A 25473-nucleotide genomic window follows, 5' to 3' on the forward strand; every position below is an offset into this window, starting at 1 on the left:
TCACATTTATCTTCGCAGATAAGGAACTCGATCACTTTCCAGAGTTCCTCAGCAGCTCAGTAGCAACTGTGCAAGTTATAAACATACTAGTGAAAAGTGCCCGGCGTTGTTAAAGTAGTCTGCTTGTAACAATGTTTTTGTGTGTTTGTTGGGGCATGTGGCTATGTCAAGATTTTTGGACTATGGGTACATTACCCCAGGAGCATTACAGGACTGCAAGGCTGGAAGCTGGGCAGGTCTAGGAGCGGTCTTCCAACTAGCCTGCCTCCTCTCCTGCATTTTGAGCCCTTGGGTTTTGTGGGCCAATAGCTCTTGGTTGCGGTTATACATTAAGATGAGTCTATGCAGGTGGGAGCAAAGCTTGTCAGTCTGAAGCAAGGCCTGGACAGGCTGGGTATCCTGGAGCAAGGCTGAGGGTATGTAATGGGTACAGGAACAGTGCACAGAGTTGGGACTGAACACAGATACAGACAAGCTGAAACTGGGCAAGGACTAGAACTGTGTACAGGCTGGGGCAAGACAAAATTTAGGCAAGCCAGGGCAAGGATTAGACAAAACAATGAATAAAACCAGAGAACTAAGAAAACAAAGGCCCTTATGCCGCTAGGCCTAAGGCCAGTAAGCAAATAGAGGCTTGGAGAGGCCCCATAGCCAGAAGGCGGCGCAAGAAGGCCCAGAGACCGCAAGGCAAGGCGCGGCGCAAGAAGATCCAAAGACCACAAGATAAGGCAAGAACTGGATAGGCCACAAGGCAAGGAGTAAGAAGTCATGGAGACCACAAGGCAAGGGAGAACAAGATGACCCAGAGGCCACAAAGCAAGGCAGGGAGCTAGAAGGCCCAGATGCTGCAAAGCAAGGGAAGGAGCAGTGGCCAGGTCACAAAGCCAAGGGTGACTCCATGAGAAGGCAAGGATACTATGGCAGGGCTGCTTTACATAGGGAAGGAGCTTGGGTATGGTGCGAGCAGTGAGGAAGAGCTTAGTAAGTCTAGAAGGCAAGCTCGCCGAGGACTCCTGGTGGAGCAGAAACTGCAGGACAAGCTGAGTTAGGAAATGGGTCGGATAGCTCTGAACAGAGCTCACTGGAGGACTCTACAGGTAGGGAGGCATCATAGCAGTCTGAATCAGGGTACAATGAGGCTCCAAGGCAGACAAAATCCTAACAGCCTGCATATGTCTCCTTGCAAGAGCCTGGGCGCACACGTGAAAGAGCCTGGGCGCGAGCAAAAATACCTGCCTGTCCCTGTTTGTGGGAGCATGAAAGACAGGGCATCCCAGAACATATTAGTGAACATTACCCGGTGATCCTCAGATTGTCTGGTCAATAAACAGCCTGTGTGTGTGTGTGTGTGGGGAGGGGGGGAGCCTATGTGAATGTGTACCTCTGCATGTGCAAGCTTGCAGTAGTGCTTTGCAGACAAAGCACACTGTCTTTCTACATTGTACCTTCCACAGTTCCAGGTGCTATCTGGTGACTACAGAGAGATATTTCAGTGTGACCAACCGATCCAAGTCTTTTATACACACATTTAAGATTTTTGTCTTCCTTACTACCAGCCATCTCCTTAGTTGTGTTTTATATTTTTCTGTTCTCAAGATCTATATTTTTCAGAGTCCCTCTAGTTTATTATATGCTATCAGGACTTAAGAGTGATCTTAGAAAAATCTGACATCTGAATAACACCTTAAAAAAATGTTTGCATTACAGCAATGGTAAAGCAAGCATACATTATCATCCTCTCCCTGTGATAAGTGATCATCCACATACAACAGGTCTCCAACCCGCAGCTCATAAAGTCTTTTAAAGAAGACAGTGTAACACTTTAAAAGGACCGTTGCAAGGTGAAGAGCAGCAAGCTACAAACTAAGGAAAACAGGGTTCAAATCCCACTGTGCTCCTTGTGAGCTTGGGCAAGTCACTTTACCCTCCATTACCTCAGGTACAAACTTAGACTGTGAGCCCTCTGGGAACAGGGAGATAGCTACAGTACCTGAATGTAATCTGCTTTGAAGTGCCGAAAAGCAGAATATAAATTAAATAAAATAAAAGAAGGGCTTGAAGGTGACTATTAACCTAAGAAAAACAATTATATTGCAGCTTTTGTTTGATCTAGGCAATGTGGTGTTTTTATGATTATGTATGTTGCTTTTGTATGTTTTATTTATTTTATTTAAAAACTTTTCTATACCGTCGTTTAGTAGTGCACCATCACAACGGTTTACACTTAGGCACGAAATAGGTTTGATAGTTTTCTAAGTTATCCAAGCGGTGCCAATATTTTACGGTTACATTGTTCAATAATATACTCTAATTGAAAAGTGGGTTGGAGATGCTATTTATGATTGCCATGCTAATCGTATATGTGCATACTGTTTTTAAATTAATATTTAATTATGAGCAAAATAATAACAAACAAACTCTGCTTTTATAGATATGTATGCCACAAACTGTGAAAAGGTGCTGGGTACACATTTTTAAAATAAATATTTTTTTCTTAAGGCTAATTATGAATAAGGTATCTTGAATACAACATTAAGTTCAATGTTACTGGTTTTTTTCCAGTGTTTGGCAGACTATGGTCTCCCGCTGGAATCAATATACCCCTAAATGGAACATTTTTCAAAGAAAAAAAAACACAGGAGGATCTAAATACAATCTATATTCAAACAAGGAGATAAAGCATGCAGTGGTATGGCTTTGGGAATGCTTTCCAACACTGTGGGGACTGTAGTGAGGGTATTGGGGTTTGGTGGGATTGTATGTATGGGTGCATGTTTGGGATATATGTTTTGTGTGGGTGGGAGGTATTGTAGATAGAAGTGGTTGTGAGGAAGTGTGTGTATTTGCGAGCGGGAGCTGTACTGAGTGGAAGTTGTGTGTGAAGACATGTCTGGGGGTATGGAGATATATGAATACGGTGGTAATTGGTAGCGTGTAGATGCTGGGGTTGGATGAATACCTGGGTAATGTGTAGCAGGGTTAAATATGTGAAGGAAGGCATGGAGTTTTTTTTAGGGGTAATGCTGTGTAGGTATTCAAAGCTGTTGGAACTGTTAAAATGCTGATAGAATTTTCTGAGCTATGGGGAACAGTCTAACAGTTTGAACAGCTTCCCATAGAAAGCATAGGGATTTTTTTTAAGGCTTGGTTGAATACCAAAAAGATGGACCAGAATTTTCAAACTTTCCCAAGGTATTCACCTTTTCATCCTGCATGCAAAATTTGGTAAGTTTTCATCTCTTTTTTTGGAGAAATATTGCACCCACTCACAGATGGACATCAATGCCTTTTACATAATTGTTTCCAACATTTCATATGCTGGAAAGCATAAAAGGGTTCTCTTAGTTGTTATGGAGTTGAACACACTAAATTTGTTTAAATGATTATGGACTTTTGAGTAAACAAAGCATGAAACACAAACCAAAAGTAATGATGTAGGCACCATTGCAACCACCACCCTCCCTACCAACAAGCACCGTGCCACAGAGCAACACAGGCAGAGACAAGGAAAATAACTGAAGCAGCAGACAAAAGGATGGTACAAAAAAGCACTTCCAATGTGTACACACACATCCCCCCCCCTATCCACACCCACGCACCCACCTCAAAGCTGCTCTTAGCACATCCTCCCCACACATAGACGCAGCTTCTCAATTCACCCCCCTCTACACACACACACACACCTGGCATGTAGGAAGAAAGTGTGACTAATCTCGGACAAGTCTGAATGCCAAAAACATCAGATCAATATTTTCAGGCAATCAAGCCTCCAAAAAAATCCCCCTTGCTTTCTACGGGTCAGTTTTACAATGCTGACAGAATTGCATTCTAACAGCTCCAACAATTTTGAACATTTTCCCAAGGAAAGCAAGGGTTTGTTTTTTTTTGAAGCCTTGGTTGTCTGAAAATACTGATCTGATGTTTTTGGTATTCAAACTTGTCAGAGATAGTCACATTTCCTTCCTACATGCCACATTTGGTGACGTTCTATCGCTTTTTTGCAGCGTTATTGTGCCCACACAGTCAGACGGAATTGATGCCTTTTACATCATCATTCTTTGGAAAGCATATAAAAGTTCTGTTCAGGAGTTATGGAATTCACCACTCTACTCAAGAGTCCATAATCATTTAAATTTTTTAAAACGATAAAACATGAAAAACTGAAACTGAAGTAACGATGCATCTAGATATCTGCTTCACAAATCAGCCATGGCACAGAAAACCCAGAAGGGGTGCACAGCAGGCAGAAGCAAAAAGAAAAAAAAAACCAAACAAAAATCTGCACACAACTTGAGCAAAAATAAAAACAAACAGAACAGCCAAAAGCAGAGAGAGAGAAAAAAAATGCAATACCTTTGAGACTCCAAGTTCATGGAGATGGCAGCAAGAGCACTGACAGATTAATGACCACCTTCAGAAACCACTGCAGCGGGAGCTCAGTACGGAGAATAAAATCCTCTTCGCCCACGCAGAGCATGGTACAGATGCAAAACAAATACGCTTCACACTAAACTATTCCCGTTCACAATGTGCCTAGATCATCCTACGTGGCCCGAGCTGTTTGCCCGGCTTAAGTTTTAAGAGTGCCAACTAAACAGTAATTGCTCACAAGAGGAAGAAAAGCACGTTGTACGCCTCTCAGAAGACAAAAAGGCATTTCGAGCTGTAAAGCACACCTACGTCTGGCAGGCTTCTAGTTCCCAGACTGTGGAGCAGTTCCTGCTTTAAAATCATTGCCTCATCTGGAGTACACAGGACTGCTGCCAAAATACCAAGCGCCGCAGGGTACGCAGCCACCGCACAGTCTACGAGCCGCTGCTCTGAAAAAGAAAAACTCTCAGGAGACCCAGCCTGACTGACTGGATGGGCTGAAAGGGTCTCGGTTAGCTGCTTCCTCAAGGAGCAGAGAAACCCAATACCGCCCAGCTCAGTTTTTAAAGCAGAGAACGCGTCATCGCCTTGGATCTGCTCAGATAGGAAATTACATTTTTATGGAAAAATTGCTGGAATTAATCTGATGACAGCCAGGATTGGAGCCAGCGATAGGAAGGATTAGTTGGGAGCGTGGTTACTGCTCTGACAAACACAACACAAGAAGCTCTTTAGGGAAGACAAAACTAAAGTGCTCTTAATCAAGATTTGTATTTAAAGGGGTATGCTTTTGGAAAGGGAGCCACTGTGCAAGCATGGAGTGGCCTGGAATGCACAGATATATAAACCCATACAAAGACTGATCATAAGAAAATATATCTGAGTTAAAGGGTAAACAATTGAGTATCTAAGGCGAAGGGGAATGGGGGAGAGAGGTTAAGGGCCATAAAAAAAACAACAACATGGGGCAAAGTATTGAGAAGTCTTATTTATACCCAGTGCCCATAACTGCAGTTATTTGCCCCAAAACAAAAGGCAAGGACACCTAACAGGAGGCAAAAACAAACAAACAATTACTGTGATAAATCTGAGCTCCAACGAATGCCAATACGGGAGCAACCCAAGCTGGCGCGCAGGCGCACTGAAAGGTCCAGCTGCCAGCTTCCTATCCTTTGCTAGCAAAGGCACTCAATGGCCCAGACGTCATTCTCAGGAGGTAAGGCCAGAAAACAAAGAAAAAAAAAAGTTAGAAACTTTCAAGTGCTGAGGCTACATAGCCAAAAAAAAAAAAAAAGAGCGGGAATATTTATACGAAAAAGAAAATATGCAGTATTTTGAGAAGTAGTATGCTAAAATGTTTCATACAGAAGAAAGGTAAAGAAACAGAATAGGAGGAAGAGAAGGTAAAACCAGTAGCCGGTTAGATGGCAGGCTTATAACACCCCCACCAATCATTAGGATTTGATAAAACTGCTAGAGGTAAGTCACAAAAGCACAGTTTGATTACAGAACTTTTGACAGAAAAATAAAGTACAGTAAATTAATGTTCTCTGCATGGATCTTGCTGTAGCTATGCAGAGAAACCCTCGCTTCTCTCTGGCAGTTCTCTCGCCCCCTCAGACTCAAAAGGATAGGCTGGAAATAAATCACACAACTCGAGCTTCATGGGCTTCTCTCTGACAGTACCCTGTGTGGTAGAAGTGAGATGCCAACATGGAGGGAAGAAAGCAGAGCTTCTACAAATATTAAAAAGCAATAACCTTCCTTTGTATCATTTGTTTTTTCTGGCATGTTATCAGTACTAAAGGCAACAAGATTATAAGTTCAGGATAAGGAAAAGAGAGCAAGTGGACCTGGCCCCATGAATGCCCAGACAGATCTAAATCAATAAATACATCAGCACAAAAAGTGAGGAATTCATTGTATAGGCACTAACAAATAGTAAGGCAGACTTCACAGTATTCTAGATCACAAGATAGCTCAAGCAGAAATTGTGCAGTGAAAAAAAAAAAAGATACTATAGACACTTAAGGGGTCAATTGTCAAAGACACAGGCAGGGTTTGTGCGCGTACAATCGACACATACGTGCATAAGTAGACTGTGCACATCAAGTGAATTTTCAGAAGGGTGGGAATATGAACATACTGTCACTGCCACACAGAAAATGTATGCACATACAGAGTGGGTGTTTTGAGGGCCTGAAGGAGCGGGGTTTGGAAGAACACACACATTGACATAAATTTATAAAATCAGAACACACACATGAGACCAAATATTCACGCATGCTTGTATACCTTCTAATCAAGCTGCTCATATTAAATTTGACCTCATCTGCAATTTTTGGTTGGGGGGGGGTGGGGTCTGGGGCAAGTCGTGGAGTCTGTAGGTGACTTGATGAAAGTCTGGGTCAAATGGTGAACGTCACAGCAAACATAACATAGCATAACTTAAGACATGCCATACTGGGTCAGATGAAGGGTCCATCAAGCCCAGCATCTTGTTTCCAACAATGGCCAATCCAAAATCATAAGTACTTGGCAAGAACCGAAATATTAAATAGATCTCAAGCTACTATTCCTTATTAATTAGTAGCAGTTTATGGACTTCTCCTCTAGGAACGTATCCAAACCTTTTTTAAACCCAGTTACACCATCAGCCATAACCACATCCTCTGGCAATGAATTCTAGAGCTTAATTATGCATTGAGTGAAAAATAAAGTTTCTCCAATTTGTTTTAAATAAGCTACTTGCTAATTCATGGAGGGCCCCATAGTCCTTTTATTGTCTGAGGGAGCACATAACTGATTTATATTTACGTCCTTTCATGATTTTGTAGATCTCTATCATATCCCCCCTCAGCTGTCTCTTCTCCAAGCTGAACAGCCCTCACCTCTTTAACCTTTCCTCATATGGGAGCCATTCCATCCCCTTTATCATTTTAGTTACCCTTCTTTGTACTTTCTCCAGTGGAACTATATCTTTTTTGAAATGCAGCAACCAAAATTGCACACAGTATTCAAGGTGCGGTCTCACCATGGAACGAACCAAAGGCATTATGACATCCATCATTTTATTTGTCATTCCCGTCTTAATAATTCCTAACATTGTCTGCTTTTTTGACCGCCACAGCACAATAAGCCGATAATTTCAACGTATTATCCACTATGACGCCTAGATCTCTTTCCTGGGTGGTAATTCCTAATATGGAGCCTAACATTATGTAACTATAGCAAAGGGTTATTTTCCCCTATATGTATCACCTTGCACGCGTCCATGATGAGGCGTGTCTCTCTCGCTAGGGCTGCGCACTTTGTGCCCCACTGCTTGTTCACATAGGCCGCTGCTGTGGCATTGTCCAAGTGGACCGGGACTACTTTGCTCCAGAACTGGGATTGAAAATGGCCTAGGGGCCAACCTGATTGCTCTTAACTCTAATACGTTTGTGGAACTTAGAACCATTTGGTGTGTGCTGCCGCCCCCATCCCCCAATGACTCACATCTGTGGTTACTATTGTCCGCTTTGGGGATTCCAGAGGGGCTCCTCCGGATAGGTTGTTCGAGTCTAGCCACCACCTCAGACTCTGCCTGCTTCAATACGTCAGTGGTGGACTTTTGTCATACTGCTGACTTTGTGGCGACCAGTTGCTATAATAGGTGTGCCTGAAGAGGGTGCATGTGTTCTCTCACCCATGGCACTAGCCAGATTACCACTGCCATGGAGCCCAGAACCTCTAGATATCTCCACGCCCATGGGAGTGAGGCTTGTGACAGGGCCTACACTTGCTCCTGCAACTTCCCTATCCTTCTCTCTGTTAGATACACCCTCCCTAACTTGGTGTTGAAAAGTACCTCAAAGTACACAGGCGTCTGAGACGGCTGAAACTGACTGTTTGCCCTGTTCACCATCCCGCCCAATTTCTCCAGCATATGGACTTTTCTCTCTGTGGCCTGTCAGCCTACCTAAAGGGAGTCTGTTCTTATTAGCCAGTCCAGGTAAGGGTGCAGCTTAATCCCTTCCCTCCTTAAGAAGGCTGCCACTACCACCATCACCTTTGTAAAGGTCCTTGGTGCTGCGGCTAGTCCAAAGGCGAGTGCCCTGAACTGATAATGCTGACCGGCTTTCTCAAAGTGTAACTAATGTTGGAAATCTTTCCTGATGGGAATGTGAAAAAATGCTTCTGACAGATCTAAGGCTGCCAGGAATCCCCCTGTCCTTACGGCTGCCTTTATTGTAGCCAGTGATTCCATGCCGAAATGGGGAACTACCAAGGCCCTGTTTACTTGTTTTAGGTCCAGCACTGGCCAGAAGCTTCCTTCCTTCTTTGGTACTAGGAAATAAATGGAGTATACCTTGATGCCTTCCTGACCCGGCAGTACCGGGATAATGGCTTGCAGCTGAATTAACCTGTCTAATGTCTGCATGACCACTTCTCCCCCTACTTGCCTTGTCTGGGGAGGAAATTAAGATTACTCTTAGATTTCTTCATCTTATGTCCAGGACCCTCTGGTCCTTTATTTGGGCCCACTCCTGATAAACGATCTGTAATCTGCCCCCTACCTGGGAATTCAGAGCGGGCCTGCTCCCTGTCATTGTATGGTTTTGTTGCTAAGGGGGGCTCGGGGATTCCCTTCCTCTGGAAATCTTCTATTCCCCTGAAAGGGCTGAGATCTGCCTGGGTTAGAGATCTGGCCTCTACTGCCCATTTGTCTGTACTCCCTGGGCCACTGTCTCCAGTTGCCTCCCCTCGCGAAGCCTCTGGGCTTTTCTTTTGGTAACCTTTGGGGCTTTCATTTTTCCCAAATATTTCATGATCTTTTCTAGGTCTTTCCCAAACAGAAGCTTCTCCTTAAAGAGTAGCTTTCCTAACCTGGTTTTGGATGCTGAATCTGCCGCCCAATTCTTTAGCCATAAAAGCCACCTAGCCATGATCTCTGTTGCTGCTAACTTCGCTGAAACTCTAATAAGGTCATACATAGTATCTGCTGAAAAGGCTGCTGCCGATTCCACTAGGGCTGGCCTCTCCCTATCCTCCGAGGGTCCTGCATCTTCAGGACCCTGGATCTCTTGTTAAGGCTAGAGATGAGCTTCGTTTTTTTCTACCGGGTCATTTTTTGAGTCGGACGCTTCGGGGTAAGGTTTGTTTTTCCTCTGTTCGTTTTTTGGAAAAACGAACAAAAACGAAACAGGCCCAAAAAACGAAACGGGAAAACGAAGCTCAAAAAAACCCTCCCCAAGACTTACTAACATCCCTGGTGGTCCAGCGGGGTCCCGCAAGGGATTTCTCCCTTCGTGCCGTCGGGCTTTCCGGCCTGCCTCGCATCAAAATGGTGCAGATAGCCTTTGCCCTTACTATGTCACAGGGGCTACCGGTGCCATTGGTCAGCCCCTGTCACATGGTAGGAGCATAAGATGGCGCCGATGGCCATGTGACAGGGGCTGACCAATGGCACCGGTAGCCCCTGTGACATAGTAAGGGCAAAGGCTATCTGCACCATTTTGATGCGAGGCAGGCCGGAAAGCCTGACGGCACGGAGGGAGAAATCCCTCGTGGGACCCCGCTGGACCACCAGGGATGTTAGTAAGTCTTGGGGAGGGATCGGGATGGTGGGGGGAGGGCTGTATTGCAGTAAATTGTAATGCTTGGGGTGGTTTTTTATTTAACCTTTATAAAATAGCAACTTCCATGCATATCTCTTGACCTGCCCCTGAACAACTCTAGACTCCTGCTTTTTTGCTCCAATAAACGTACATGAGAAACCAAAATACATATGCGTTTTTTAGGTCTATAAAATTGCATATTGTTGTGTACATGCTATTTTTCCTGAACATGTACTCAGGAGAAAGAACATCAGATACATTACAAAGATCATCCACTGCTTTTAAAAGTGCTTCCAGGCCACACACACACACGACACTACATGAAACTTCAAGCTATAGGAAAGTGCTGTCACATAAAAGCCAAAGTAAACAAAGTAAATGTTTTCCACATTACCACCTTTCTAATAGGAAATAATAGAAACAAACTGGCCATGTACTGGAGTGTCCGTCCAGAAAAGACAACCATGTACAGAGTATCTTGATTTTAGCTAGGCATGTCTCATTTTACCAGGCAAAATGGTAGAAACTATTATAAAGAACACAACTGCTGAACATATAGATGGCATAATTTAATAGGACAAAGCCAACATGGATTTAGCCAAGGGAAGTCTTGCCTCACCAATCTGGTACATTTTTGAGTGTAAATAAACACGTGGATAAAAGGTGAGCCAGTCGATATCGTATACTTGGATTTCCAGAAAGCATTTGACAAAGTCCCTCATGAGAGACTTCTTAGGAAATTAAAAAGTCATGGGATGGGGGCAGTGTCCTATTGTGGTTTGAGAACTGGTTAAAAAGATAGAAGAGTGTTGGGCTAAACTGTAAATTTTTCCAGTACTGAAAGGTGAATAGTGGAGTGCCTAGGGATCTGTTCTGGGATCGATGCTTTTAAATATATTTATAAATGACCTGGAAATGGAAACAAGTGAGGTGATCAAATTTGCCGATGACACAATTATTCAAAGTTGTTAAATCACAAACGGATTGTGAGAAATTGCAAGATGACCTTGCAAAACTGGGAGATTGGGCATGCAAATGGCAAATGAAATTTAATGTGAACAAGTATAAAGTGATGCACTTAGGGAAGAGTAACTCAAATTATAGCTACACAATGCAAGGTTCCACATTAGGAGTCACCACTCAGAAAAAGGATCTAGGCATCATAGTTGATAATACATTGAAATCTTCTACTCAGTGTGCAACAGCAGCCAAGAAAGCAAAAGAATGCTAGAAATCATTAGGAAAGGAATAGAGAATAAAAAAGGGAATATCATAATATCTCTGTATCGCTCCATGATGTGACCTGATCTTGAATACAGTGTGCAGCTCTGGTCGCCACATCTCAAAAAAGATATAGCAGAATTAGAAAAGATACAAAGAAGGGCAATCAAAATGATAAAGGAAATAGAATGATTCCCCTTTGAGGAAAGGCTAAAAATATTAGGATTATTCAACTTGGAGAAGAGATGGCTGAGGGGAGATATGATAGAGGTCTATAAAACAATGAGTAGAGTGGAACAAGAAAACCTTAATCGGTTTACTCTTTCAAAGAATACAAAGACTAGGGGGATACACAATGAAGTTATTAGGTGAATCATTTAAAACTAATAAGAGAAAATATGTTTTTTACTCAATGCATAGTTAAACTCTGGAATTTGTTGCCAGAGGATGTGATGAAAGCTATTAGTGTAGCTGTGTTTAAAAAAGGTTTGGACAAGTTCCTGGAAGCAAAGCCCATAAACAATTACTAAGGTACTAAGATGGACTTGGGGAAATCCACTGCTTATTCATGGGATAAGCAGCTGGGAATCTATTTATCTCTTGGGATTCTGCCAGTACTTGTGACCTGGACTGGCGGCCACTCTTGGAAACAGGATACCCAGCTTGGCAAGTCTTATGTTCTTATGCCACCTAAATCTAACCCTAGTTACTAAACACAACTTTTTTACTAACAAGTTTTTCTAGTGGCTTCTGATGCAGTGAATGTGAAACCGCTTGATTTTAAGGATTATAGTCTGTTAAAAGAAGGATGAAAGTGAATTTAGTCTGCATCTCAAATATAGTAATGTCCTACTTTCTCCCTCTCTATTTTTCAAAAAGGTCCTTCAACTTGGATGACTGAAAAGGAGCATGCTGAAGCCTTCCCTTGGGTACACAATGCTAAAATGTGGTTCTTTTTTACTTATTTAAAAAAGTATTTGTATTCTGCTTATAGCAATAAGTTGTGCTAAGTAGATTACAATAAAATTCATAACAATCTTAAAATAAGGTACAATCAAATAAAACATTAATATACACAATATAATCAAGTTAATAAACATACCTGCTGAAACACCAAAGGGGAATACTATTACTTGAAAGATTGCAAAAACAGATATGCTTTTAACTGTTTCCTAAAAATACTAATGTTATTAATACCATGGAGGGCTACAGGCAGAATTCTATAATTTTGGCCTTGCTACAAAAAAATATCTTGCTCGCATTACCTGCAATCATGCTGCCTTTACTATGGGAATTACAAATACATTTTTATCAGCTGACCACAGTGTACAATTGGGGTTATGTTGTTTCAAAAGATCTGCTAAATAAAAGAGGGGCCTTCCAATTCAGAACTAAAACTTTGAAATCAGATATTTAACAGGAAGCCAATGATGTTCCAGTAAGAAAGGGGGGGGGGGGGGGGGAGAGATGTGCTCCCATCACTGCCCACCTGTCACCAGTCTAGCTGCAGAATTTTCTAGCACTTGCACTGCTTTTAGGGAAACAGTAGGTAATCCAATCAAGAGGGAATTATAATAATCCACTGTAGACAGCATGAAAGCTTGGACCATGGTCCAAAAATCATTTGTATCTAATATGTACTTTAAATGCTTTAACAGTCCAAGTTTAAAATAACCTGGTTTTAAAAACAGGACTAACATGCTCCTTGAAGGTAAATGTACTATCATAAATGAAACCCAAATTACTCAGATTCCCTAAATTGGACTGTGGTTCCCATAATAAAAACCAAACTCCTTTAGGGGGTAATTTTCAAAAGGAGTTACGCATGTAAATATAACTACTATTGTAGCAATTTCCAAAAGCCATTTACTGGAGTAAAGTGCACTTACACAAGTAAATCCTATGGACAATTCAATGGCATATATTATAGCAATTTTCAAAAGCCCACTTACTCAAGTAAATGCTTTTTAAAATCAGGCCCATAGTGTTTAATCAAGCAAATCAGGATCCCGTGAAAAACAGATTGCCTCTGTCTTCTGTAAATTCTGGATAAGATCATTTATCAACTGGACACTTACAGTTTTATGATTAACAGCACTATTAAAGTTTCCATTCTATGGGGAAAAACAACTAAGTCATCGGCATGCACATTCTAAATTTGATTCCAAGCACATCCAAAAGAGAATACAGAGGATTTAGGTAAACAAACAATGTTGCCGCAAGCACAGATCGTAGAGGACCACCACAGGAGATACTAAACCAATCTGACCGATTCCCAGCACAACTAACATGTTTTCTTATAGCTAAATACGAGTTAAACCAGGCAAAAATGATCCCTCCTATTCCCATTGATTTTAATCTCTCCAACAATATGGAGTGAGAATATATCAAATGCTGATACGTCCAAGAACAAACAGTACATTATTGCTTCCCTTTTATCAAATTCCAGAAGCAAATAATCTTCCAAGGAACGGAGAAACATCTCCGTGCTGTGTGTCTGCCTGAATCCACATTGATGTTAATATAAAATCTGATTCGATGACAAAGAGTTCCCCTTTTTTATAAACTCATCATATAGTTGCCTGTTTTAAAGCTAAAGGCATAAATTATCCAAAGTCGTCATCATCCATGAGAAGTCCTCTTTTAGAATATACATTACTGAAAAAGAGCAAGGATTGAGGAGACAAAATTAATTTCCTACCTGACCCATTACTTTTTCAGTCACCCAAACTTCTATATACCCAAAAAAACCAAAAACAAAACCTTGTATCAAAAGTCTGTTTGTGACGTTGAGGGTTGGACAACCATCCGGAAACCGCTTGCTTCTGCTACTGTGCCAACACACACTGGGCCTATCAGAGGGAGGCAAGATGTTGTTGCAGCTCTCAGAATGGCTTAGTGGACCAAGAAAAGAGGACAGTCAGGTAGTGGTACCCGAAAGCCAATACTGGTAACAGCAGTATTGGCAGCGGAGGAGTAAGAGGCTCCAAGGGAAGTGTGTGCATATGAATGGGTACATGTGTCTAAGAGAAAATAATCAGGTGCCTGCATGGGGGGGTTGGTCTGTGTGTGAGAGAAGATGAATGGGTGCCTGACTGGGGGTCAATGTATGTGTGAGAATTAATGAGTGCCTGCCTGAGGGTGTCACTTCCAGGCCCGTTAAGACGTGAGTGCGCACGTGCCTATCGGGGCCCCGTGGTGGGAACTATCTTTCGGTGCCTCTCAAAGACATCAGCCCTGCCGGGCTATTTAAGCATGGCCTCCACAGAAACGTCACCTCAGCAACAGGTCCTCCTGCTTACTGCAGGTCATGTTGCTCCTGCACTCCTGATCCTGCCTTGTACTAGTGTTACAGCCTGTTCTGCCTCGTCCAGCCTGCCTTGCCCTCTCTTACCTCCAAGCCTTGCTTTGTCCCAGTCCTTCGCCTACCTGGTATTGACCTCAGACTACTCTCTTGCCTGCCATGGACCTCTGCTTCGGCCTTTGACTATGCCTTGCTCGCTGCCTGCCCTTGGCCCAGTTCTGGACTCTTTTCCCGACTGCCCTGTGAGTCTCTCACCTAAGTCCTGCTAGCCCCTGGAACCCAAGGGCTCAACCCTTGGGGAATGGGTCTGGTATAGGTGAAGGTCTAGCCTTGTCCCAGCCTAGAGCATGTTCATCAGCTGTTGACATGGGCCTAGGTTTGCCTCCTAGGCTGTGTCAACCACACCACAAGGATCCACTTCCATTACAAATATTCAAAGGCATTTAGCTGGATAACTCAAATTATCTTGCTAAATTTCTAACTTTTGAATACTGAGGCCTCATATCTGGCTAAAATGTAGCCAGATAAAAGGGTGTTCAAGAAAGTGGTAAAGTTATTTGGCAAACTTAGCAAATATCAACATGTATCTTGCTAAGTTAACCAGCTTCGTGTGGCCAGATAACTTTAGCCTTAGCCAACTATATTCTTTTCAATATAGCCAGTTAAATCAAGAAGCAAAGTAAAACAAAAAAAAAATGGTGAGGTCCTTGTGGCCAGAAGTACTTCCTCCCCTCCCCATTCATTCAATAACCCATGGACCCTGCCAGGCCAAAATTGCCCAGCCCCCCAAATCCCTCTGATCGCATTATAAAAGCGAAACAGCTAGGGGTCAGCGGTCAGCATTTCCCCCTCCCCATTCTCCCTGATGCATCATCATTTACAAAGAACAGCCCTCCTCTGATGCCTTTCATTCCCCACACCCTACCCTCACCGGTACCTTCTCAGAAGTGTCTTCCACTGGGATCATGATAGGCTGCTACCATGATCTCCAGCTGGTGCTTTCTGGATGTTGTATCTGAGAAAGGTCATGCAGAGCTCACTGAAGAATCAAGTCCTTGCTGGAGATGCCATACCAGGACATCAACCAAATTCTCAGAAGATTCCAAAAACAAGATGCATAGATTCCTCAGTGCCTCTGATATTAGAACCAAAAGGAAGACCCACTAGGATTTCATCTTTTTGTCAGACAAGAACTTGCCTTGCCAGAAGAGAAAGTCTGGAGAATCCTAGAACCTTTCCGATGCATCAGTCTGAGCAACTGCAACATCTCCTGCCTCAGCTCAAGATGTCAGTCCAAAAAAAGGATTGGAATCTCAGACTCTGCTTCTACATCCTCTAGGTCTGCCCTGTTTGAGGTACCTTCCACATACAGGCAAACAGATCCAGCTTCAGAAGCTTGAAGCCTGGTCTCACAAAAACTTCAGTCTTCCTTTCAGTGGGTTTGCTCTTTTCATTGTAAAGTGTGTTTCATGCACTGAAACCTTGATGGTTCAAAATCTTGAATGAAATACAACCCAGAATGCCCTCTTCCCCCCCCTTACCCCAAGACTCCCAGACTCACCCAAAGTTAAGCTATTGGTCCATCCCTGTATCTGGGAACCAATGATCCAGAGGATCCGCTTTAATCAAGGAGCAATCCAAGAGTCTCATGTTCAAAAGGATAGAGCCTGCTAAAGCCCTGTGCAAGTTTTATAACTTAGAATAAAAGCAACTCTTACCACTTTTTGACAGTTTTCCCCCCTATCTTAAAGGGCTTGACTTCCAAGAGGTACAGTCTTAAAAACCAAAGCATACTCACTAAAAAAAAAGAAAAAACACCAAAAAACTCCAATAGCACATTCCAGGCCTAAGGGGCCTTGTGTACAGTTCTACAATTTACAAAATCTGGCTCCAAGATGGCATCCATGAGGTCCATCTGCCAAACTGCTGATGTAGGATGCCCTTGACCCACTGCCAGGAAAAATGACAGTTCATCTGAGACTTAAAGCAGCACCACTGTCCAGCTTCCAAGGTTGCATTTTTCCCCTTGGAGATTAGAATTAACTGCTGCTGCATGTTTTTCAAAAGATAATGTGGAATGGTCCAAGACAGCAAGAGAAGCGGGGGGGGGGGGGGGGGGAGAGAAAAAGTTAAATTGCTATGATGCTGCTTGTGGTTTGAAGCTGCTGGTCTCAATTACACTCACTGAGCATTAGTACCCACAAGTCATGACCGCTAAGCAGTACAATAACACACTATATTCTGGGTAGATGCAGTTATGTATTTTTTTTTTTTTTAACACAATATCTGGAACTGATGATGAGCCCTATTACATCTAGAAGACCCATGCAGAACGTCAATCTCCTTTCTCACCCATCTCCCATGTAAACAATCTGAGGCTATTCTTCTCCTCTCCCAAGAGGAAATAGGACTCAGTTGCACAATCAAAAATAGCAGCACTGGCAAGGATACAGAACAGGAAATAAAGAGAGAAATAAATATAATATAGCTTCCACTGGCTAGATATGTCAGTTTGATAAACACACGCATGCAACTTAAAAAAAAAATATTGTAACAAATTAAGCCTGTGCAACAGATGTAAAAACATTTCACAGAGGAAAGACCTCCACACATGGCAGTAATTTGTTAGATATAAGTAATACCTCCCCTGTGCTACCAAAATGTTTGCAAACCACCTCAGCAAGCTATTAATAAACACAGCATAGGGCTTCCCAGTGTTTCCCAATCTTTTTAAACTCAGGGAACACCTAAACTAACAAAAATATGGTGTGGCACACCAATCTCTGTGTAGAGGTTAGCAGAGATCTGCATGGCCCCGTCACTTTGAAGTTAGCTGATGTTGAGGGCTGATCTATTGGGTAGAACAATGGGCTGAGAATGTGAAAAGCTAAAGGTTCTAATCCCGCTCTGCACACCGAGCTTGGGCAAGTCACTTCCCCTGCCACTGCCTCAGATACAACCCTAGGAGGTACGGTCATAAAAAGTAGGATGTATTGTAGCAATTTACAAAAGTTCATTTATGTGCATAAAACCTTTTGAAACTACAAAAAAATGTCAAAAGGAGCTAAGTGCGAATATATGTAGCAATTTTCAAAAGCCCTATTATATGCGTAAACTTTTGAACATTATCTCCATGAAGGATAACTTTGAAATATGCATGTGAACACCCATATACATACAGGAATATGGATACACAGAGTTACTCCTATATTTTAAAACCTGGGCATATATGTACGCAGGTAAAAAAAATATGCAACTTCATATTACATTTATCTGGAAAAATGTAAATTTATCCAGATAAGGTACGATTTAAAATGTCGCTTATCCAGTTAACAAAGATAGCCAAATAAGTCTAAAAAAGCGCTTAGTCAGATAAGATAAGTCTAAAAGTGCTACTTATCTGACCTGACTGATTTATCAGGCCAAGTAGCGACTTTGCTACTATTAATTCGGATAAATCGGAACTTGTCCAGATAAGTGTTGCTTTCAAGATTTAGCCACATAAATCAGGATTTATCCAGATAAGCAAGTATAGGAGTTGCATGCTACTTATTTTTATGTCTAACTCAAAAACCATACACATGGAGATTTTCCCTGCATGATTTACATGCATTTACCCTCTTAAGTCGGCTTTCACGCAAATTTAATTAAACTCATCTTTACAAACTCGAGGTGAGTTCTATTAAATTATAGTTGGCTTAAAATCTATAAGGTTTTTACATGTCTATGGCATTGAAATTACCAGCTTTACCAATTAGTCTACCAGTTCGCCCAGTCCTTCTGCAGATCAAGACCTTCTGGGCTCTTCAGCCTCATCTGCCCCCCATTTCACTCAGACCCCCCCTCCCCCCTCCCAGTCAGCATTTCACTTTTAAAATGTTTATAATCACTTACTCCAGATATACAGCAGATGTAGATATACACAAGTAAGCTGCCAAAAGTACATGCCCAAATTGCTTACAAAATAGCAAATTATTCATGTAAATGTTGGCCCTGCCCCTTTTTTTATGCATATACGCAAGTATATGCTGGTTACACGTGTAAATGCCGATTTACACACTTGGAACTCGGCACCTTATAGATTTTAAGCCTACTATAATTTAATACAACTCACCTCGGATTTGTAAAGATGAGTTTAATTAAATGTAAAATCAAAATCTAGGACACACCTGTGTTATGGCAAGAGCCTCTGGCAGCTCCTCCACACCACCAGCTTTAAATGGATGTGGCTACAAAGATATAGAAATATAGAAAGACAGACAGGCATGCAAACAGCAGGCAGATAACTGCTGCTGGCTTTCTTCCTCCATTCATTACCCTCCTGTCTCCATGGCTCCTCTGGCACTGGAAAATGAAGGACAAGCTGCATGTGTGAGCTCCTCACAGTGTCGGTTATGTTTTTGGTAAAACTTCTTTGGACTTCAGCCACAGTTTGGCACTGCTGGGCCCAAAGCAATTTTGCCTTGACTGCCCCTTCCTTTTTCCTCTATTCTCTCTGCTTTTAGCTGTTTTTAACATGAGCACATCACCCACCTGCTCCAGGTCCTCAGCCTGCAGACACTCCTGAAACCTCCTTTTTTCCCCCCCCCACTGCCTGCATCCTCCTGCTCCTTCCCTACCCCTCACCATGCAGGGACGCCTCTTCTCTTTATCCTATGCCCTCAGTTCCTAATCTTGACTAGACCTCCCCACTCCTGGCCTCCAGCTCCCGCCCCTTGGTTACTGAATGTAGCTGTCCGGGTTCCACCACTGCTGTCATCAACACGCTGCGTGCAGCAACATCAGTGCATGCTCTCCCCCCTCTCACTCAGCCTGGGGATAAGACTGAGGCTGGAAGGAGTCAAAGGGGGGGGGGGGGGGGGGGAGGTGCTACGGGCCACGTGGGAGCTGCACAAAGCAGGGTGGGGCTTCCTACCTGTTAATTCCCACTCTCCAGGGTTCATCCTGTAACTAGGAAGGAGTGGCATGCACGATTACATGTGTGCTCAGAAAAAAAAAAAAAAAAAAAAAAAAAAAAGAGTTCATGCACATTTAAGAGCCACCACCAATGTCTCTTATTGCTGCGAGATGCTGAGACCACAGCGCAGGTGCTGGTCTGGAAATGAAGCATCAGAGAGGGATGATTTTTCTATAACACGCCTGATCAGGTCCAGTGGCACACCGGTTGGGAAACACTGACCTAGTCGTCCATTGGCTTTAAACAAGGGCCTTGCAGAGTCTCAGAGCTGGAATTTCTTCATGGTAGTATCTCAGCTTCATTTTACATGAGAAACACCAGACAATGAATAAAACAGCTCACCATTAGATCTCAGTTTTAATAAGGTCGGGGGGGGGGGGGGGGGAATAGTTACTTCAGATCACAGTTATCTACTAGGATTCAGTACAGCTGCAACAACTGTGGGATTCTGCGATATCCTTAATGTCATCGTCCAAAACCCTTCCCAAGAAAGGATCACCCCATTATTAGATTGATGGGGAACATTAGATCAAAACAAAAGGTGCAGTGACAGAAGAGCATCACAGCTAAGTCCAAGAGACTCGTACTAAAGCAAAGTATGAATGATTTTTCTCTAGAAGCGAGCACAGTGAATTTTGACAATTTCACCCATTTGCAAAACTGCATATTTAGAGACAGATGAGTGGAAAGATTTGCTTTGGAGATAGAGTTTATTGCTGTGTCTGTGTTCCAAAACACTATAAATTTGTGATTACTGTTTGTTTATTTTAAATAACCTGCTTAAACTGAAGTGAAGCACAAAATTACATCCATAAAAGTAACAAATACAAAAAACATCAAGACAAACTGAAGGATTCCGTGACAAGCTGATTGAGACTTGTACTTCCTGGAAAAGGGAACGCTGTCAAACTGACAGTTAAACGGGGATAAAAACAGAGGTCAAGAACATGCGCTGCACGTATCTTTCTATATTAAGAATATACTATCGGATAGATCCACATGCATAGCCAATAATGCTGTATCAGATCTATATTTAAATCATCATGCACTTGTACACCTGAGTATTTTTTATAAGCAGAATTCAAAACTGTTCAGCAAGACGGCATCTGTCCAACACATCAAATGAAAAATAGAAAGAGAGAGAGAGAGAGACAGCACCAGAAATTCCAGCAAAGTGAATTCCAAACTCTTAGGATTGAAATGCGATGAGGAAGAGCTTCATGAAACCACACACAGCAGTACAGACCCGTCCAAGACAACAAACACTTTAAAAACTTGTATGCTTCATAGAAGGATCCCTCCAGCCTGGTCTCATCCAGATTTCATAAAAGACTCGCAGCCAACTGATCTGTTTTCATGTCTGAAGCAATCGTAGCTCTGTTTCACTTAATTTAGTAACTAAGAAAGATAACCCTGTTACAAAGAACAGGGTTATCAGTCAGCCAGGAGAGGCTGGGCCACTCCTGATTTTAGTCTGTAACTCTTAACGGGGTTTCATCCCCAAGAGCACAAACATTTTGCTTTAGGGGCTGCTCTAGCTAGCAAATTCCATCCCATGCTTAACTCTTAATCCCTGGGGGGGGGGAGATACTTTTTATGGGGATAAGCTCTCATTTGTGGCCCAGACGATGTTATGCTGCTCTCAGTGAGTGTATAGATTGTGGAGGCATCTCATGAGGTGAGAGGCTGTAATAAATTAGACATGACCAGGATCTGGGTGTGAAAATAAAGGTTTGCTAATTTGTAATCACAAATTTAAGTTCATCATTCAATAACATTGAAGTTATGTCTGACATGCTGCTACAAGTGTATCTCTATGTAGGTAGGTGTCCTTATATTCAGGCATCTAGGTAGAGCCCTATGGTGATATTTAATGCATGAAACCCACCCAGCAAAGCTATCCGGAAATCCTACTGGAAGGGTCCCCAACTTCACAGCAAAGGTCTTACCTCATCTCCTCGGACACTCAGCCCGTCCTTGTCCAAATAATTGTGGAGATCCGGTTAGGGTCTCCCGATCTTGCTTTTCCATCCTTAATTAGTTCATATTTCTGGGAGACTTCTTGTGGGGAAAAGTCAGTGGGATCAGGCTAGTTCTTAGATCTGCAATCCCAGTGGGCAGAGGGATCCAAAAGCCTTCCCACTCTGTTCAAGTCCAAAAAATACTTCAAAAGTTAAAATGGATACATCTTCTGTCTCTCGCAGCAGGATCCATCAATGGTGCTTGCCCACCTAAGGTTTAGAGTAGGCTCACAAGTCTTTGGTCCCCTGGTGAGAGCCTTTTTTGCCCCAAAAAGGTGTCAGGTGTAAAAATCTCTCTCTGTAAATTAGAAGGGCTCTCCGGCAAGGAGTGCATGACGAGGTGTCACTTCTAAATGAAACTCCATTCGGGTGAAACTGGGAGGCCTCACCAGAGGGTGAAATTGAACCATCTTTACTGTTCCAAGGCTTCCTCAAACTGATCCCAAAGTTTTCTAAACTGGCTGGGCTAAATAGTGTTCAGGCATTCAATCCAGACCCTCCGGGTGGGAGGGACTCATAAACTAGTGGCATCTAGTGGCCAGAGCGGGAGGTCTGCCACAAGTCCACTGTATCTACACTTGACGTAAGGCTCCCGGTACTTAGATAAAATGGAATAAAACTAGGACCGACTCAGTCTCTCCCAGAAGACGAGGACATCTGGGATAGGCCTACTCTTAAACCAGGCTTGTAGCTGTACAGACGAACCTACAATTTCTGAGCCTGGTGTTTGTTTTCTGCCTATTCTGTTCTAATGTTGAACTGCAAGCAGGCCTCAAACTCTGCCCCACAACACTCCACAAAAACATGTTCCATCTTACAGCTTCATTTTTCCCCAAACATGGTTTCCCTTTTGAAACGCACTCATATAGCCAGAAGAGTGCAATTTCACAGATGTGTTATTCCACACCCAGTGAGAGCCTTTAAAATTAGATAGTCAGTTTTTTTGAAAAGGAAAACACTCCCATGGTCTGCATCATGTAACTCATAACATAAAATTTAATTATTTTTTTTTTGGTAAAGCTTTATTGATGTACTGTTTGCTCTACATTTTCACATAGATTCATGCCAGGGCCACAATCTTATATCACACCTGACACTGCCCCATTCACCATTCACCTCTCCTCTTCCAGCACACTAGCGCCTACAGTTACTGATTTGACTACAGATCGGCTGCAGATGGCTGAGTAACAAAGAGCTCTCTCTAAAGCGGACTGGAGCTTCTGTATTTAAAACAGAAAGCAGCCCTTCAGAATTGTCTCATGACCCCAAGCTTTAGCAGGCCATTTTAAGTTGGAAAGTGCATGCTAGAAAACTGACACAAATGTGTTTTCCTCCCCTCCCCCATCTCAACCCTGAGTGAGTGAAGGTTGGCACAGGGGATTGAGACAAAAAGTTGTCAGGAAGTGGTCAATTTGCAGCGATTCAAATCAAAATCACAATTCTGACAGCTTTTAGGCCTGATCCCCCCCCATGCCGAATTTCAGTAGTTTATGAGTTCCAATATGTTTGGTTGGATAGACAAAAAGACTGACTCATCAACAATAGGCTATCTTGGAGTAGTGAAACGCACATAAAAATTATTTTCTTTAAAAAAACAAAATCTTGAGACTTGCCTCATTCAAAATAATTAAGATCCTATCAGCTTGTACTTCCAAAAATAGAAGTTTCATTGTTTCCCAGTCCAATAAAGGGGCCTCATTAATTCCATACACTTACACACTACGCAAAAAGAGCAGTCAATTAATGAATGTCTAGTCTCTATACATAGTACTTTCCCCATCATTCTCGGGAGACTGCATTTGAGTATTTTCTCTATTTTAGCACAGGCATGGTCATGAGGTGTGTGCGTAGAGGCTGAAGCCCATTCTACTTTAGGACTGTGATACTCAGTCCAGTCCCCACACAAACCAGTCTGATTTTCAGGGTAAACAAAATATACAAATTAATCTGGTTCTAAATCTCAAATGTATACAAATCTCTCTCTCACACACATTCACAATGAACATCCTGAAAATAAGACCAGTTGGGAGTCCTGTCAGATTTGGTTGAAAACTACTGCTCAGCTGGCAGTGGAGAGAAGGGGAAGTAACATGCAATATGGAGAATTTTAACCTCGTAATGGCACCAAACCTATACGCTCCATGTGATTGCAGCAGAAATCTGTCTTCTGTTTTTATCTAGGATTAATCGCTTCAATTTTTAAGAAACTTATCTGATTCTCTTGATCACTGCACACTGGACTGTGGCGACAGGTTAGGGCTTTTCAGCTATGAGGGGATATAACAGCTCAATGTTTCTCAAACTCAGGGTCGCAACCTAGAACTGGGTCACAGTCCTGTTCCCCACTGAAGTACAGCTCTGCTTGGCTCACTGCCTGTGCTTCTCAGCCCTCACTGTAAAAGCAGAACAGAAGGGAAGGGTACTGTACAACAATTTCCTGAGAGCCATGTGGGACCCATACCCTCAGCTTTGTTTTCACAATAAAGGCCGAGAAGCATGAGAGTACAGGCACCTTGTGGATCAAAGTGACTGAGCCATACGGAGCATCAGAGACTGTGAGTGGTGGGGAATAGAACGGTATGAGTAAGCAGTGGGTGCCGCTGAAGGGTGTGTGTTGAAAGTGATCAGTGGATGGATACTGGGAGAAGGGAGTAGTACGAGTGAGCGGCAGTGGGCACTGTGGAAGTGGTGAAAGTGAATAGGTACTGGTGGGAGGGTGGCAGTGAAAGTGAACAATGGGAAACAAGGGGGTGGTGGTGATGATGAAAAATGGGGGTCTTAGCAAATGGCTCAGTCTACTCAAAATTTCAAACTGTCCTCTGCTTTGAGGAACACAGACCTTATCGAGGGGACCATAGGCCCTTTTGCATACCATCAGGATGCAGTTAGTTTAAGAATAGCTCTTGGCCCCTCTGGGGTAAGAACTGACTTCGGGCTATCCAAAGCTGGTAAATCTCGACTCAAGATATGTGGCTATTATTGAAGCCCATGGACCCAGGAAGCTGCTAAGGAACTTGGGTCTGTTTGCCAGACCCTTCTCCTGTGGATAACCATTAACAGGATGCAGGAGGTCTGCTGACATGTAAGAAATCTGGTTTACTTTTAGGTTTTATTTGTTTTTAAATCAGCACTGAGAGTATTTTATTTCTGAAATTCCTTATTTTACTGCTCCTGTAAGGGTATTCCCACCCATGAAGTAAAGGGGGTTCTTTAACTATTTCAATATGAAGGTTTATTTTTCCCCTTTGGTATTCTCTCTTATGGCATGAAAGAGAATTTCACAATCAGGAAAAATAAATGAGCTGGCCAGGATTGCCAGATTACCTGTAACATGGCCAGTCTACCACTCTTACCTTATTGAGCACAGTTTTGTTTTTCCTTGCATTATTATTCCCAGCTGGAATAACAGTTGAAAGTTCAAAACAATGATTATTACCATATTTTTTAATTTAGACTTTATTTTTTGTGCTTGTACTCCTAACACCCCACCTGCATCTCCCCATTCCTTTTTTATTAATTCTGCCCCAACCCAGGAACCTCTGAAGACTAAGAGGGGGGATATTACACCTGCATCCCCACCACACACCTATATACTGTACATGACTGCCCAAATTCTGACCATTTTCTCCTCAGGTGTATCTATTGTATCTGTTCCCTTTTAAACCAGGATCCTGACATAATAATACAATTTTTGCAGAGATTGTTACTATTCAGCAACAATAGGATTAACCCTGAAATTATCACAGCCAGTCAGAAGTTGGGTATCTTAACAGATTCTCAAGAACCAATCAGGGGACAAGACAGAAGTGTAAACTTTGGAGAAGCCACACATTTATTTATTTAAAGCTTTTATATACCGAAGTTCGTATGTACATCACATCGGTTTACACAGAACGGATAGAGAGGAGGAAATGGGAAAGAGAAGGAATAGAAATTACATTAAACAAAATAACTGGTTGAATAATGTGTGTGGGGGTTTTTTCCCCTCTCTCTTCAGCA

The 25473-nt window shown here is 42.6% G+C and overlaps 1 protein-coding gene across 13 annotated transcripts in view; it reads right to left on the minus strand.

Moving 5' to 3' along the window:
- The window catches only part of LIMCH1 (LIM and calponin homology domains 1), a 692462-nt gene that overhangs the window by 327141 nt on the left and 339848 nt on the right, over positions 1-25473 (minus strand). Inside the window, exon 1 of one of the 13 annotated variants that reach the window (XM_029588787.1) lies at positions 4354-4955. The exons of 11 other annotated variants lie outside the window; for them this stretch is intronic. Coding sequence is in view for 1 of the 2 variants with exons in the window: in XM_029588777.1 (XP_029444637.1) it covers positions 4354-4373 (20 nt within the window). In the remaining variant the exon portion in view is untranslated. Of the gene's footprint in view, positions 1-4353; positions 4956-25473 lie in introns of those variants that run through there. One more of the 13 variants, XM_029588777.1, reaches the window with a different exon arrangement.

This window comes from Rhinatrema bivittatum, chromosome 1, assembly GCF_901001135.1.
Source record: "Rhinatrema bivittatum chromosome 1, aRhiBiv1.1, whole genome shotgun sequence".
NCBI lineage: Eukaryota > Metazoa > Chordata > Amphibia > Gymnophiona > Rhinatrematidae > Rhinatrema > Rhinatrema bivittatum.